The following is a 15,743-nucleotide window of genomic DNA, read 5'->3' on the forward strand; positions in this document are numbered from 1 at the left end:
ACCAGCATCTCCTACGAGGGATGCGCTCCACCAACGATGGGACTTATTTCACTTTTCGTTTTAAACGTTTTTATTATGTTTTCAGAACTTTAAACAACCAATGCACAGTAATCTTATTTTACTTTTCAATATGTACCTATGCTCTCTTTTCTGGCTCAGCACACCACAGTCTGACCGGTAAGCTTCTCTTTCGGTCGATATCTCAGTGTGGGTGGCAGGTCACCTTTGAGGTTGGTTGAAATCTGCCATCTCTACAGCAAAGGTGACATGTACTTGCACCTTGCTCAGTGGTAACTCAGTGTGTTTAACATGGCAGAGACTACAGGAGGGAAGGCACACCAGAAAAGCAGGAAGGATAAGGAATGTAGAGAGCAGATAATACCCTCACAATCTACACTACATTGAGGAACGCCAACCACACTTTACTACTCAATTCATCGACAACACCGGATCACGTGAGCACCACATTCCCTGTCCAGCCAAGTCATGTGACTGCGACGTCACCGGACCTGATCGCTGGCCGGGTGGGTAAACATGGCGGCGCCTGCACGTAACCACGTGTGGGTTGGTACTGAGACCGGGATTCTTAAAGGTAAGTGACCCTGTGTGTAGGTTCTACTCATCTTCTAAGTAAATAAGCTGCAGGCACGAGTGATTAGGCTGCTGCCTGTGAAGTCTGCTAAGAAGCATAGTATATTGTCAGTGGAGGGATCACACTGCTCTGCTCTCTGTATTCCTCAACGTTTTTTTTTGTTTATATATATATATATATATATATATATATATCTCTCTCTCTGTAAGAGAAGGGCCATCTAGTTATGACATATTTGCAGACCAGCCTGTGTGTTTCCTTATAGATCTGACTGTATCAGCAGAACACATGTATCTGGTCTCCATCAATCTGATACTTTGTATATTGTTGGGAAGAGGAATATAATACTATCAGTTGTGTAACAAAGCTGCTCCTTCCCACTGATTTCTATTGTAAGCACTAGGTTGGTTACTCAGCTGCAGTTTCCCCAAAGGGGTTGGGGATGGTAAAGTACAGGTTCACCTTTTCAGGAAAATATAAAAAAGCAAACTGACACCGTAACCCATCACCCCCCTTTTAATCCCCCCTTTAATCCCCACTTTTCTTACCTCAGTAGGTGCTGAGCTTGTTTCATCAGATTCTGCGTCCCATCAGATTTTGTAACGGAAGTGACGTTCTGTCGCCGCTATCTTGCTAGACTTCCACACTCGTCCACAGTAAGGATACAGTGAGAAGGCATCAAGCGAACATCTTGTTACACCCACCGGAGTCATGCATTTTACAGTTATTGTTAAGGGCTCTTTCACACGGGGCAGATCAGTCATGATCCGCACCGTGAACACCCGCTTGCTCAGCGGGGATCGCTCCGCCGATCCCCGCTGAGCAGGAAGATGACAGGTCCATCGCTGCACGCTGTGCAGTGACGGACCTGTCAGAGCACCGCTCTCCCCATGGGGGGATCAGATGATGACGGACCGTAGTGTCCGTCGTCACCCGATCCGATCCGAAAATGGATGGAAAAGTAGGTTTTTCCTCCGTTACACTTTTCGGATCGGAGCGGGTCGGATGTCAGCGGACATGTCACCGCTGACATCCGACGCTCCATAGGAAAACGGAAGGATGAAAAACGGACATACGGATCGTCCGTGTGAAAGAGGCCTAACAGTAAACAGAGCTTATACAGTGAAATTCAGTATTTTGAAATCCAACTGACTGTTTTGATGTTTAATTTTCAAAGCAGCGGTGTTTGGTCAGATTAGTAAACCTGTGAGATCAGCAGGCTTGCCGCTGCTTTTAAAGTTCACCATCCAAATTGTCAAACGGAATTCAAAGTACTGAATTTCACTATATAAGCTTGGTCTACTGTTAACAATAAGAGTGAAATGCAAGACTCTGATGGGTGTAACAAGATGTCTGCTTGCCGCCTTCTCAATGTATCGTTACTGTGAACAAGTACGGGGTGTAGCAAGATGGTGGCGATGGAACGTCACTTCTGTTAAAAAATCTGACGGGTCACCTAATCTGACGAAACAGAGCTGTCAGTGCCTGTGCAGTCCAGGGTTTGGAAATCCCTGCTGTTCTCCCTATTCTCTTTGCGATGCTTCCAGGACAGATCAAAGCAATTCTGATTGGTCAGCACCTGCACAGTGAGTCTGTCTAGAAAGCGCTGCACAGAGAAGAGCAAGAATTTCAAATCACTGACAGCTCAGCACCCACGGAGGAAAATACAAGAAGGAAGTGGAGGGGGGCGGTGTAGGTGTTCACCATTTCATTTTATTGAAAAAGATGAACATTTTAAAGTAGAACTAAAGCCAAATTTTTCTTTCCATGTTGGATAGAGGGTTGTATACCCTGACGTGTGTGTGTTTTTGTTTTTTTTTTAATCTATGTCCCAGTGGGGTAGATTTTCCTTTACTTCCGGCCTCATAGCCACAACAGGAAGTGAGGGAAATCCCTGGTTGTCACCAATAGAAGAGTCTCCATTGTAAGGTGGCTCACTATTGCTGTTCTTGTGACCACTTAAAGTGGAGGTCCACCCTAAAAAAAAAAAAAAAAATTGCACAAAAAAATTCCTAAAAAATTGGAGGGAAAAAAAAAAATTAACTCACCTGAAATGGCTGTTGCTAGGCAGTCTTCCTGATCTGCCTCTTCCTACGCCGCGGTGATGTTCAGTCTTCTTTTCCCTGCGTTGTCTTCTGGGGAATGGGGCGCGGTGTGTTATGGGAACTGTGTGTGTCCCACAACACATCACGTCCCATTCACAAAGCACTATGCGACTCGCGCATGCGCAGTAGGAAACGGGCAGTGAAGCCGCAAGGCTCCATTGCCTGTTTCCCTTAGTTGGAATGGCGGTGCCGGGACCCGAGAGCCTAAGGGACGGGTCGGCCTCGGGCGGCCGACATCGCGGGCACTCAGGACAGGTAAGTGTGCTTATTAAAAGTCAGCAGCTACAGTGTTTGTAGCTGCTGAGTTTAAAAAAAAAATTTTCCTGGCCAGAACTCCCCTTTAAATTTATTTTCAATTTCACTCTAGATTAATTACTACAGGTACTTGTATAGCACCATCAATTTATGCAGCGCTTTACATTTATATATTTTGTACATTTACATCAGTCCCCGCCCTCAAGGAGCTTACAATCTAAGGTCTATTATTCACATTCATAAAACCTAGGGCCAATTTAGATAGAAGCCCATCAGTGTGTCTTTGAAGTGTGGGAGGAAACTGGGGGAAACCCATGCAGGCACAGGGAGGACATGCAAACTCCAGGCAGGTATTCATACCGACTATTCTAATGCTGCTAGGCGGAAGTGCTAACCACTTAGCCACTGTACTGCCCTGATCAGTGCTGCCTCAGCACATATTGGTGAGAATGAAAGATCACTTATTTACAAAATTCTAAAACTGAAACTAAGATTTTTTTTTTCAGTCTTTTATTATTTATCAAAAAAAATAAAAAAACCCAGTGGTGAACTTATGCTTTGCCTATATTGACATTGCAGGCATTGATTTGGTGAAGAAACAAGCGACCAACTACACAGAAGTTTCCTCTCTGGACAAGGGACAGGAGGTGAATGTCATGTGCTTTGGAGATCCACAGGAATCAGAGGTGAGAGGAGTACCTGTTCTGCCCATTATTTAAATCAAACTCTTACGAAATCCACAGTCCAATCCCCACCACACTCATAACAACCAGTTGTATCCTCTTTTTATTTATCATGTGGCTCTTAAAGAGGTTGTAAACCTCCATTGATAAGTTGTACCTCTAGGTAAGCCTAACATAGGGCTTACCTATAAGTAGTGTAAATATCTCCTAAACATGCACCGTTTAGGAGAAGGTTGCTGTACACTGCACCGATAAGAAGCGGCCACCCGTGCCGTTTTTTCAATAGCGAGAGCCGGGACTGGTGGTTCCCACGAGCATGGGACTCTGGAGTCCGCAGCCCCAGAAGGAAGAGAGGCGAAGATGGATGCGGCCTGCAGTGGGGACGGCGCAGGCATCATTTGCAGGTAAGTGTCACATAATGTGCTAGTATGCAATGCATACTAGCTCATTATGCTTTTACTTTGCAGGGGAAAAAAAGGAAGTAAAACCCATCAGGGTTTACTTCCTCTTCAAGATAAGACCTGGAATCATAGGTAGGCATTAGGGTGACTGCTTGAATGAGTACCCTAGTGCTTCATTCTGCAACTGCCATATTATAAAGCCAGTCTTCTGTAATGGTGATTGGGCTGATCCTAACTATTTACTAACCTTTTTGTGCTCTTGAAAATAAAACCAAGCTGACACCTGCCTATACAGATATCCCCACCAAGCTCAATTAATCTGTCTGTACTTTGCTTTTGATTGCTTTAATGTTAAAATGTCATAATCTTTGTATCTTATGATATGCTGTTTTACAATTGTTGAAAAATAAACAATTAAAAAAAAAATAAAACCAAGCCTAAGGATCCTCTTAAACCATACTGCACATAAAAATAACACAGGAAATGCATGTGCATTAATTCACATTTGCATGCATTTTTCTGAGCAATACATTTATATGCATTATTTTGTTTTGTAATGTGGAAAACCATTGTTTTTTCTATGTGCCTCTCTAGTGACCTGCATTTATCCAGTGCAAAAATATGCAGGATACTGGAAATGGCGTGAACAAGTCCTAAAAGAGATACACGTTACATTGCCTAATGTGTTTTTTTTTTTTTTCTTTTTTTTCTTTCTCTTAGGTTTTAGTGGGCAGCCGGGATGGAATAGTGAAAGTTTTCAACTGTGAAAAATCTAAATTTACAGATTTTCATGAATGTAGAGGAGGAGAGGGAGCGTTCAGAGGACTTGGTATCCTAGACAAGTAAGTCTTTAGTATGATAGAGGAACTACTATAGTTATATTTATATATGATGGAGCAAGTGTATGTATGTTTATATAACAGCAGTACAAAAATCCCTCGGTCTCCTGTAGGGGAACTTTAGTTATGATAACCTCTATCTTGACAGGGTGCTTTAAAGTGGTTGTAAACTCCTATTGATTGTGCCTATAATAAGGCTTACCTATAGGTACTGTAAATACAGTATCTCCTAATTTTGCACAGTTTAGGTGATATTTACTGTATATTTACTGTATATGCAGCTGATTATGTAATCGGTGCATGCGCTCAGAAGGAATGGCCACCCAAGCCATTCCTTCAGAGCCCTGTGCCATGACCGGTGACTCCTGTGCGGGAGTGACGTCACGCGGCTCCGGCCAGTCACACAGCTGGAGTTTGCGGACCCGGAAGGAAGATGGGTGAGAATGGATGCAGCCTCCAGCAGTGACGACGAGGGCTTTGTTTGCCGGTAAGTTTCACATAATGTGCTAGTATGCGATGCATACTAGCACATTATGCCTTTACCTTTCAGGTCAGAAAAAAAACAGCGGTTTACTTCCTCCTTTAAGGAGTAAGGGGCTTTGCACTAAAAGGAAGTGATTAAAATTGAGGCTATCCTGTATAGTAAAGTGTTAATACTTATTCCTTCACTTGTGCCACTGATTTCTGCTGTCTTCCTGAGATTCTCCAGCATCTGACACACTTCCAGGAGTGTCGGATGCCTGATCCCCACTGGACATTGTGGTTTGATTTTTTTTTTTTTTTTTTTTTTTCTTCCAGCTCCCTACTGACAAGATTCACACACAGGCTCCCAAAACAAAAAAATAGTAATAATAAAAATACATTTTACCTGCAAAAAATGTGCATTTATTATTTTTTGTTAAAAGGTGAACTTATCTTTTAAGGTTTTCTTCTGTTTTCACCTGGTGATCTGGCCAGTAAGTCTGTTGTTTTTTGGAAGAACAAGCTCGCTTCCAGATGTATCTTTTACAGGGATGAGGCAAACCATTTAACATTGACAGGGGTGCTTACAGTGTATTCATGTAAAACCTTTATTCCAAAAGGGAAAAAAAAGTGTTTGCTGTCATTTTTATAAAGTGTTAGCTGGAGTTTGGCTTACATTTTAGTGTATCTAAATCTGCTTTAGTGTATCTAAATCACTCCCCTCCACTCAGCAGGTACACTCAGCTAGCAAGAACGCTGTTAAGCGCTGGCTAAACTGTGTGCGCTATATAAATCTTGAATAATAATTAGAGCAGTGTGTAAGAGGGGGGGCATGGTGGAACATTGATGACCCGGGCCGCTGCTTGTGTGGAAGAGCAGCAGTCTGAATCTTTAATGTGCTGCCGGCACATATTTTAATACTTGCTGCAGAGCTTGCCAACTAATATAAACCTAAAAGAACAGCATATTACTGTATATGCAGCTTTATGGCATTACAGTACTACTTGCAGAGAGTTCAGTTGTGCTTTAACAAAATATAATGCTAACACGAACTTAGAGGAACTTCATCTGGCCTTTTAAAAAACGAAAAGTACTGCAGCCCTGACGTTTAGCACAGGCTCCCTTGCACCCAATTCGTGCCAGGGTTTCTGTTCCTCAGTGCCAACATCTTACATTCAGGTACCAGCTGGCACTTCCTGATCACTCACAGCTGACCCCCCTGCTGAAGCGCTGCAGCGCCTGCATGCGGTTGAGGCCTCAGGGAAGTCTGTCCTGAAGCCTCCTGGGCATATATGATGTGATATGCCAGAAGGCTGTGGATGCCGAGGGCTATGTCATCTTTGACAAGATGAGGTAAGAGGAAGTGGCAGCAAGCACCACCAATAAATGCACTTGCTACCCCAAAAAACGTAAGCGCTTACTTAACAGGAACAAATATCAGAATACGCTGTGAAGGTATGTTTTAAAGTGTCTAAAGCTAAAACTTTTTCTGTAATGTGCCTCAGGTAATGCAACTTTAGATCTTATTTCCCAGTAGGGACAGTGTTTCCTGGGAGGTGTCTGTTGCCATATGGAGTCTTATAGAACTTTATTCAGGTTTTTGATAAAGGCCTTGTGCGGAGGCGGTGCTTGGGGTGATTGGTAATTGTTTGGAAGGCGTATAAGAGCTTTGGTAAAATGTCCACTTTTATCAATTTAATAATGCATCGAAAGTCTATTATGTTTTAAAAATTTGTAGGTTTTCCTTGTGTAGTAGCAGTGGTGATAATTGTAGGTCTTTTAGGCAGTAATAAAATTAGGTGACCAAATTCCTTGAATTCTTTCATAATTGGGAAGATGGAGATCAAAGGGGATGTGACAGTGTGTGTGTGATTTATAAAAATAAATGCTGCAAATACCTCATTTCACTGCCGAGATTGCGATCACATGACTGGCCAGCTTTCTCCTTTCCTCCTCTGAGAGATGCAGTGGGCGAGGCAGAGATTCTTCTGCTGATGTCAGTCTGGAGGAGAGAGCTGGCTGGTCATGTGATCGCAATCTCAGCTTTTAAATGAGGTATTTACAGCATTTATATTTATAAATCGTTCACAGAGTGGGACACTGCAATAAGAGGCAGTGCTGATGGTTAGTGTTGTGAGAGGAGAGAGGGGAGGAGGAAACAGGAGCAGAAGAGGAGAGCAGATAGGAGGCGGCTGATGACAGAGGGACGTAAACTAACCATGGTGTCTGGTCTCAGCAGCCATGAGATACACCGTGGTCAGTTTACAGAAGGATGGGCAGAAACTGGCAGGATCAGCCAGGTTTTTTTTAGGTGTTACAGGGGGCCAAATGACACAGGACAAGCACTGTCATATAACATGCTTTTAAAGGATTAGGAGCAGGAATATACAGCCTTGTGCTACATAACTAAGCTCCATTTCATGCTTAATAAACTAAATTATTAATGTATCTTAAATAGAAAACTATCTTTAGATGCATTTTTATTAAAATAAATTCGATAAAAATTCGATTTTTTTTTTTCAATCATTGATTTTTATCCACCCTGCTTTTTCTGTGACTATTAGGATATTCCCTATCCTGGGGGGCAGCAAGGCCAAAGAAATCGTCCCTTGAGTAATAGACCACCAGGACACCACACTTATGCGCAAGAGTATTTGTTTGCTGTTATCTAAATGCAACCCACTTTCGCATTCCACAGATGCATATAACTTGATCCAACAGCTGAGACCTCCAGTGATTACATCCAGCGCAGTCACTGTCTCTCTCCTGACCACATTGTGTATTACAGCCTTATAAACTTCTGTGGGGCCATCTCTGCTTGTCTCTCTGGCCTCGGGACACAGGCTCATAGAAGTGGGACTGTAATGCGCAGCTGATGTCAGAACAGGGAGACTTGCTTTGCTAGGTGTTAACAAACACCAGAGGCTGTGACTGTCGTATCGAGGTAAGCATGCATCTGTGGAGCGGGAAGGTGGGTTAAGTTGGCAGAAAATGGGCAAAAAAGATAAATGCAATTTATCTTAAAGTGCACTTATGCTTTAAGGCATGATGTTTCTTATTCATCACATTTTAAAGACAGGTTTTGCAAAGTAAGAGACTATTTACCTTTTTTAATATTTTTTTTTTCATTACAGTGGTATCATTACTTGTGTAGAGTCTGGGCTTATGAAAGTATGGAGAGAAGGATCATCTGAAAATGTGAGTGGGACTTGCTGTTATAGCTGTTTGCTGTTGAGAAAGTTTAAAACTGAGCACCAGGCAAACGGCTAAATACACAGATGAAACACATACAAGATAGTTGTTGACATAATCGATAAATGGTGTATTACATGCTGTTCATACTCACTAAGGCTCGGTTCACACTAGGACGACTTGTCAGGCGACCTAGTCGCCTGACAAGTAGCGTCCCGTTCTGTTCAGTGGAACCATTCTAATCCGTCGCTCCGACTTAGAAAAAGGTTCCTGTACTTCTTTTGAGGTGACTTGCATAGACTTCTATACAGAAGTCGTTTTGCAAGTCGCCGTGGCAGTCGTGTGCAGGTCGCCTCGGTGAGGCGACCTGCAAGTCGCGCCGCCCCTAGTGTGAACCGAGCCTTAGTCATTATGAGATACATTTTCTGTATTCTGCAAAAAAATTGGTTGATGCTGCTGTTCTCTATCTCCCTCTTCTTTCCATGTACCCAATTTAGCTAGGGATTTTGCAGAGCTGTGTTGGCTGCTCTCCACATGCTCAGTTTTCAGTGAGTTTCTATGCTGAGCATTTCCTCACTACCACATTTAAGCAGCCCATGTGTATATAGCATCACACACATGGGCGTATACACAGTGGTAAATGACAGCCCATTCCCTCCCTCTCTCCACCTCCATGCCCACTAACCAGCTAAACACAATGGCGGTGGGATATTACATATAGGTTGATAGAGGCTTCACCTCCCTCTTTTATTCTAAGGCACAGGCTGGAGGGGCGAGACACAGCCTGTGACCGATAGAAATCTGTCCACACCGTGTTTGTTGCCAAGAAATAATAAATCTTTGACTTCAAATATATATTTATATGACAATTTTAAAACTGTTGTTATTAAAAAAAACCCACATCCTTTGAAATTGAGTAAGAGTAAATAATTTATTTATTTTTTCCCCAAAATGTGACCAGTAGCAGAGGATGTAAATTAAACAGTGTGTGTTTAGTATCACTTTGACATGCCAAAGGATCTGTATCTTTGTGTATATCCGGCCCTGAAACTTACCCAAATTTGCTGCACAGTACAACCTTGTCTGGCAGTGCGGAAGATCATGTTTCTCTTGAAGCTCTTGTCCCTCCCCCCCAACTTTTCACAGTCCAGTGACAAGGGAAGTGAGACACTGATAAGCTCATCACCCTGTTACTCTGCTGTCAGCATGCTCCTTGTTAGCACATGAGCACTATAGCACAGCTGACTGGTGCTGCTTTTCCCTTTACTGGACTGAGCTCTGCTGTACAGGGACTGCAAAAGGCTGACACTAAGTAAAAAAAAAATCTCATGCTTTCATTAAGAAGAAAAAAACACATTTGGTGATATATTAATGTCCCTTATCATTGCCTGGCATTCATTTTTAATATTTCTACTCTGTTTGAATATTATGTTGTAATTTTAAACTTTAGGCAATTGGTTAATATTTTATATTGTATGTCACCTGACATACCTGTCAAAATATGTGCTAAATATATTTAGCTACTCTTGTGATACAGGAATCGCATAGCCTTGTTTCCTACATTGCTTTTCATTACTGCATTTAACCACTTGACCACTGGGCACTTAAACCCCCTTCCTAACCAGACCAATTTTCAGCTTTTGGTGCTCTCACAATTTGAATGACAATTACTCAGTCATGCAAAACTGTACCCATTTGAAATGTTTGTCCTTTTTTTCACATAAATAGAGCTGTCTTTTGGTGGTGTCTAACCACCGCTGTTTTTTTTTTTTTTTTTCCCGCTATAAATCAAAAAAAGCTGAAAATTCGGTTAAAAAAAAAAAAATCTTTTGTTTCTGTTAAAATTTATTGCAGAGTATTGGCAGCATATTGGCAGAGTATGGGCACTGAGCAGCGCTGTGGGCTGGATCTGTAGTGCCCACAGCGCTGCAAACTCTCCTCTCACACTGTACCAATTGGTACAGAGAGGGGAGAGAGGAACCGGCGTCATGACATGACGCCGGTTTGTTTACAAGTGATGCTTCGTCATTTGACGGAGCGATCACGTAGTAAACGGCCGCTATCCGCAGCCATTTACCGTGATCCGTGATGCGCTGGGTCCCCCGGACCCGGCGGTCATGGATGTTCCCGGGTGCGTGCCCGATTCTGTGAGGACGCCCGCCCAGAATAAGCCGACTGTGTTGTAGCCGTCTTTCGGCTATGGCCCGGTCGGCATGTGGTTAAACAAAACGGCTTGATAAACAATCTGTAACCAGCCTGTCAAAAAGGCTATGAAGGGTGATGAGGTCATTACTCTGTTCCCTATTATGTCAGAAACTTTCCACTGGTAGCACTATGCATGCTACTAGAGCTTGGTTCACTCACACTGTTGCCCCTTTTTCTACCATTCTTATTCAGGATGATGATGTGCAGAAAAGTTCACAAAAATAGATGTAGTAATTTTGTACAGAGAACTTAATTGCATCAAATTGTGCTTTTTATGTCGTTCTTCGTTATTTACAACAAAACTGTTGGCTTGTCTGGTAGTCACACTTCAATTGTTTAACAGATGCAGATGTTGCATACATCTAAAAGGCATTTTACAGGTTTTGACTCTTCCGTGTCGGTTAAGATGGCATAGGTGGTTCGAACCATGTATGGGCAGGATGAATGTACCCAAGTTGATTGATCAACTTTGGTACAACCAGCCTGTTTGGATTTTACATGCAATTATTGCTAACATCTATTCTTGCCGCTAGCGGTAATCCCTGTGTTCTCCCGGTGGAGACGCCAGCCCCAACCTGGGAGAACACAACGGCTCCGTTGATTGGGAAATTGAGCTGACTGTGTTGATGGGGGAATCAAGCGATTTTCTTTCCTGCAACCCACAATAATAAGATCAGAATGCAGACACTTGCCTTATGTTTTTGCACACTGTTGCACTATATCACCTGGCCACGGTGCTAACCCCGCATGCATTCTACAGCAGAGATTTTATAAATTTGACATTTATTGGTTGTAGGTGCATTGTTCTTCATGAATGGTATTTTAAAGAGTAAATATCTTTGTTTCAGCTTGAGGTGCAGGTTGGTCCTGGAGTTGCAAAGATGCGGCAGTGTGATGCTCAGCGTAACAAAGTTGGGACTGGAGGAAAAGAGAATGACCTAAAAATCTGGGATTTGCAAAGAGCAGAGGAGCCTATCTTCAAAGCCAAAAATGTAAGTTAGCCAATTTATGAGAACAGCTATAAAAATATTGTTATGCAGAATGTTAACTGTGTGTCTCAATTACCTTCCCCTTGTATGGGTTGCACTAAATACAAATTACAGAGACAGGACCGTCTGTCCGTGTTCCTCCGATCCGCTCTGCAGACGGATAGAAAAATAGGATTTTCTTCCGTCCGCAGAATCGGACGAGAGCGGAGGCGGACGACATCGGGTGTTAGCAGATGTACATCCTCTGACACCCGCTATCCCATAGGGATGCATGTATGTCCGTATTTCATCCGAAAACGGATGGATGAAATACGGACATACTGTCCGCATGTGTGAAAGGGGCCTAACAAGAAAGCACTTCCCTGGTTTGGTCTGAAATCATCACGGTCTGATAACCCATATAAGATGCCGCTCTTTTTCTGCTTTGCAAACTGATACATTGAGACTGATCTAATAAAGGATTTTAGAATATTCACACAATAAATTGGGTAAAGAATAATTTCAAGTATACAATCAATTGAAAAGAAGATCCATATTTAACTTTTTTATATACATATCATAGGTATCAAATTCATCAACTTTTTTTTTTTTTGCACACAAAGTAGAATGTATGCTTTCTAGAATAGATACTATTTTTTATTCTTGAACACTAGCCCATGAACTAATACTGAGTAAGCTGGTTTGTTAAATCATGACTTTAATTAAAAAGCAGTATTATGATCACAGAAATTTCTATCGCAAACATTCAAATGTTGCTTTATTTTGTTTCACTTAGGTGAGGAATGATTGGCTCGATCTCCGTGTACCTGTTTGGATTCGTGACTTGGATTTCATCCCAGAGACAGATAAAATCGTCACCTGTACAAGCTATCATCAAGTAAGTGATAAACCTCTCAGATTTTATTTGGTGACCATAATTAAAATATTTAATTGTGGTTTGTGATGACTGCATAGGGTCCTTTTTTAGAAGAGCTATTTATCTATATCTTCCAAAAAGTCTTTAACTAGATTAGTACAGCCAATGCTTTTCCATTCACTTGTATAGGCTGCCTGTATTCAGCTTCACACTACGCCAAAAGGATAAACGAATGTGTCTTCACACTGCATGGGACTCAAACTAAAGCCTTAATAATTAGACATGCAGGCTTTATAACCGGCGCACAGGGGCGTACCTAGAGAATTTGGCACCCGGGGCGGATCCTATATCTGGCCCCCCCCATGTTAAAATGTATAAACATCTCACTATGCCCCCTGCATACCTCTGCATCCTTCAATATCTCTTTGTCACTACTGTGTACCCCCTCTCCACAACTGCACTTCTGGAACCCTTTACATTACACAGCACCCTGCATCTCTGGACCCCTTTACATTACACAGCACGCTGCACCCCTTTACATTACACAGCACCCTGCACCTCTGGACCCGTTTACATTACACAGCACCCTGCATGTCTGAACCCCTTTACATTACACAGCACCCTGCTTCTCTGGACCCCTTTACATTACACAACACCTTGCATACCTTTACATTACACAGCACCCTGCACCTCTGGACCCCTTTACATTCATTACACAGCACCCTGCACCTCTGGACCCCTTTACATTACCCAGCACCCTGCACCTCTGGACCCCTTTACATTACACAGCACCCTGCACCTCTGGACCCCTTTACATTACACAGCACCCTGCACCTCTGGACCCCTTTACATTACACAGCACCCTGCATCTCTGGACCCCTTTCTTTATATTACACAGCCCCCTGCACCTCTGGACCCCTTTACATTATACAGCCCCCCCATAGCGCTGGACCCCCTGCATGTTATACGGACCCCCTCCCCCCATTCAGTACAGCCCCCCCCCATTCAGTACCTCAGATCAGCGTGGCACATGCACAGCAGGTCCCCTCCCCCTGTGTGACATCCGGGACCACTCAGACAGCCCGCAGCCACAAGAGAAGGGGATGGTTGGTGCAGTGGTGTCAACCCGCACCCCCTTGCAACGCCACTGCAGCTCGCCTCTCCCTGCTCTTACCTGCCTGTCACCATGCCGCTGCCTAAACCCGCCCCCGCGGTGCTTTCATCGCTTCAGTCGCCGAGGGGGGGGGGGGGTGCTGGCCTGACACCCCCCCTCCAGTGTGTGGCACCCGGGGGGGCCTGCCCCCCACTCGGTACGCCACTGCTGACGCATGCCAGAAAACTGTCCCTGTGTGTCGGTCAATGGCAGCCAAGCAATACTACACTGGATCCTGAAATGAATAAAGCATAGACCTGGCACTTGCAGGTTGTAAATGTCTGTGTGCATTTCTATCTGAGCTGTATAGTTAAAAATACGTTTAGCAGGGTTCTTAGCCCTTATGCCCACCCTGAAGTTTGAAATTAGGACCTGAAGCACCCATCTAGTTCTGGTAAATTCTGCTTCCATCATTTGTGCTGGACTGCGTTCAGTGGAGTTTTACAAGAGTCCCTCAAAGTCATTAAACATCAGTCACCGCTATCTTACGTACAAGAAATTGCTCATGGCACAGCGATATGTCAGATTAGGTAGCTTCTGTCTGGCATATTATGATAATATACTGTAAGTGACTAAAAGCCAATGTAAAAAATAATGCTGCAGTTATCGTAGTGTTTTGTCATGTAAGCAACAATTTATCTAAAACCTCTCATTTTAAAAATCTGGTGAGAGCCACGGCCGAGTTTGATACCCATTACCTGGAGGAAGTAAATGTGAAATATAAGGAAAATATCCTATTAGCCTCGTTTTTACCACTTCAGCCCCGGAATGATTTACCCCCTTCCTGACCAAGCCCTTTTTTGCGATACGGCACTGCGTCGCTTTAATTGACAATTGCGCGGTCGTGCGTTGCTATACCCAAACAAGGTTGTCCTTTTTTTTTTTTTTCTTTTTTTTTTTTTCTTTTTTTTTTTCCCACAAAAAGAGCTTTCTTTTGGTGGTATTTGATCACCTCTGAGGTTTTTTATTTTTTGCCCTATAAACAAAACTACTACATATTTTTGGTAAAAAAATCGAAATAAGCGTATATTGATTGGTTTGCGCAAGTTATCAAGTTATCGCTTTGACAAAATAGGGGATAGATTTATGGCTTTTTTTTTTTTTTTTTCTTTTTAATTTATTATTAGTAATGGTGGTGATCTGCATTTTTTTTTTTTTCCGTGACTGCAATATTGCGGCGGACATATCAAACACTTTTGACACTATTTTGGGACCATTGACATTTTATACAGTGATCAGTGCTATAAAAATGCACTGATTACTGTGTAAATGTCACTGGCAGGGAAGGGGTTTAACACTAGGGGGCGGTCAAGGGGCTAAGTGTGTTCACTCAGCGTGTTCTTCCTGTAGGAGATGGGCTCACTAGAACATGAGAGATCACTGCTCCCGATCACTGGGAGCAGTAGATCCCTGTCATGTTGCTAGGCAGAACAGGGAAATGCTTTGTTTACAATAGGTATCTCCCTGTTCTGCCTCTCCGTGCCACGATTGCGGGACACCGGCGGACATCGAGTCCGCGGGACCCATGGCGGGCGCATGCCCGCTACCTGTTGATGAAAGACTGACGTACGGGTATGTCGTTTTGCGCACCCGTGGCCACTTCGCCAACGTATATCGGCGTGAGCCGGTCAGCAAGTGGTTAAAGAAAACAATCAATATTATCGGTATATGTCATGTCAAAAACACTTATTTCTAGTTGTGGATAAAGTGGGGAATGATGGGAACTCTTACCAGGTTTTTACTAATATCTGAGGCAGTGTTTGAGAGATTACCCTCCCTTTCTGTTCTGCTGACAACAGTTTCACTGGATGGGAAGTGAGGGGAAAATCTGAAACGGGGACACGGACAGAAATACAAATCTGAGAGAAGGTTCTAGCCTTTCCTACTTTACTAAGGAAAAGCACTTTACCTTCTGTCCGCATTCCATTTCTGAAAATGAAATGAGGTGAAATCTCTAATGGAACTTTGGCTAGTGGAACAAATTAGAAAGGAATTCCAATCCTTCTCTACT

At 43.1% G+C, this 15,743-nt stretch overlaps 1 protein-coding gene across 1 annotated transcript in view; it reads left to right on the forward strand.

The window, feature by feature from the left end:
- The first annotated feature begins 438 nt into the window (after window positions 1-438).
- Window positions 439-15,743, forward strand: part of WDR74 (WD repeat domain 74) — a 34,124-nt gene continuing 18,819 nt past the window's right edge. Inside the window, exons 1-6 of the mRNA XM_073605316.1 lie at window positions 439-592; window positions 3,532-3,638; window positions 4,757-4,878; window positions 8,472-8,535; window positions 11,583-11,726; window positions 12,499-12,600. Coding sequence (XP_073461417.1) covers window positions 535-592; window positions 3,532-3,638; window positions 4,757-4,878; window positions 8,472-8,535; window positions 11,583-11,726; window positions 12,499-12,600 — 597 coding nt within the window. The 5' untranslated portion in view covers window positions 439-534. The remainder of the gene's footprint in view (window positions 593-3,531; window positions 3,639-4,756; window positions 4,879-8,471; window positions 8,536-11,582; window positions 11,727-12,498; window positions 12,601-15,743) is intronic.

Source organism: Aquarana catesbeiana, linkage group LG11 (assembly GCF_042186555.1).
Source record: "Aquarana catesbeiana isolate 2022-GZ linkage group LG11, ASM4218655v1, whole genome shotgun sequence".
NCBI classification, from domain to species: domain Eukaryota; kingdom Metazoa; phylum Chordata; class Amphibia; order Anura; family Ranidae; genus Aquarana; species Aquarana catesbeiana.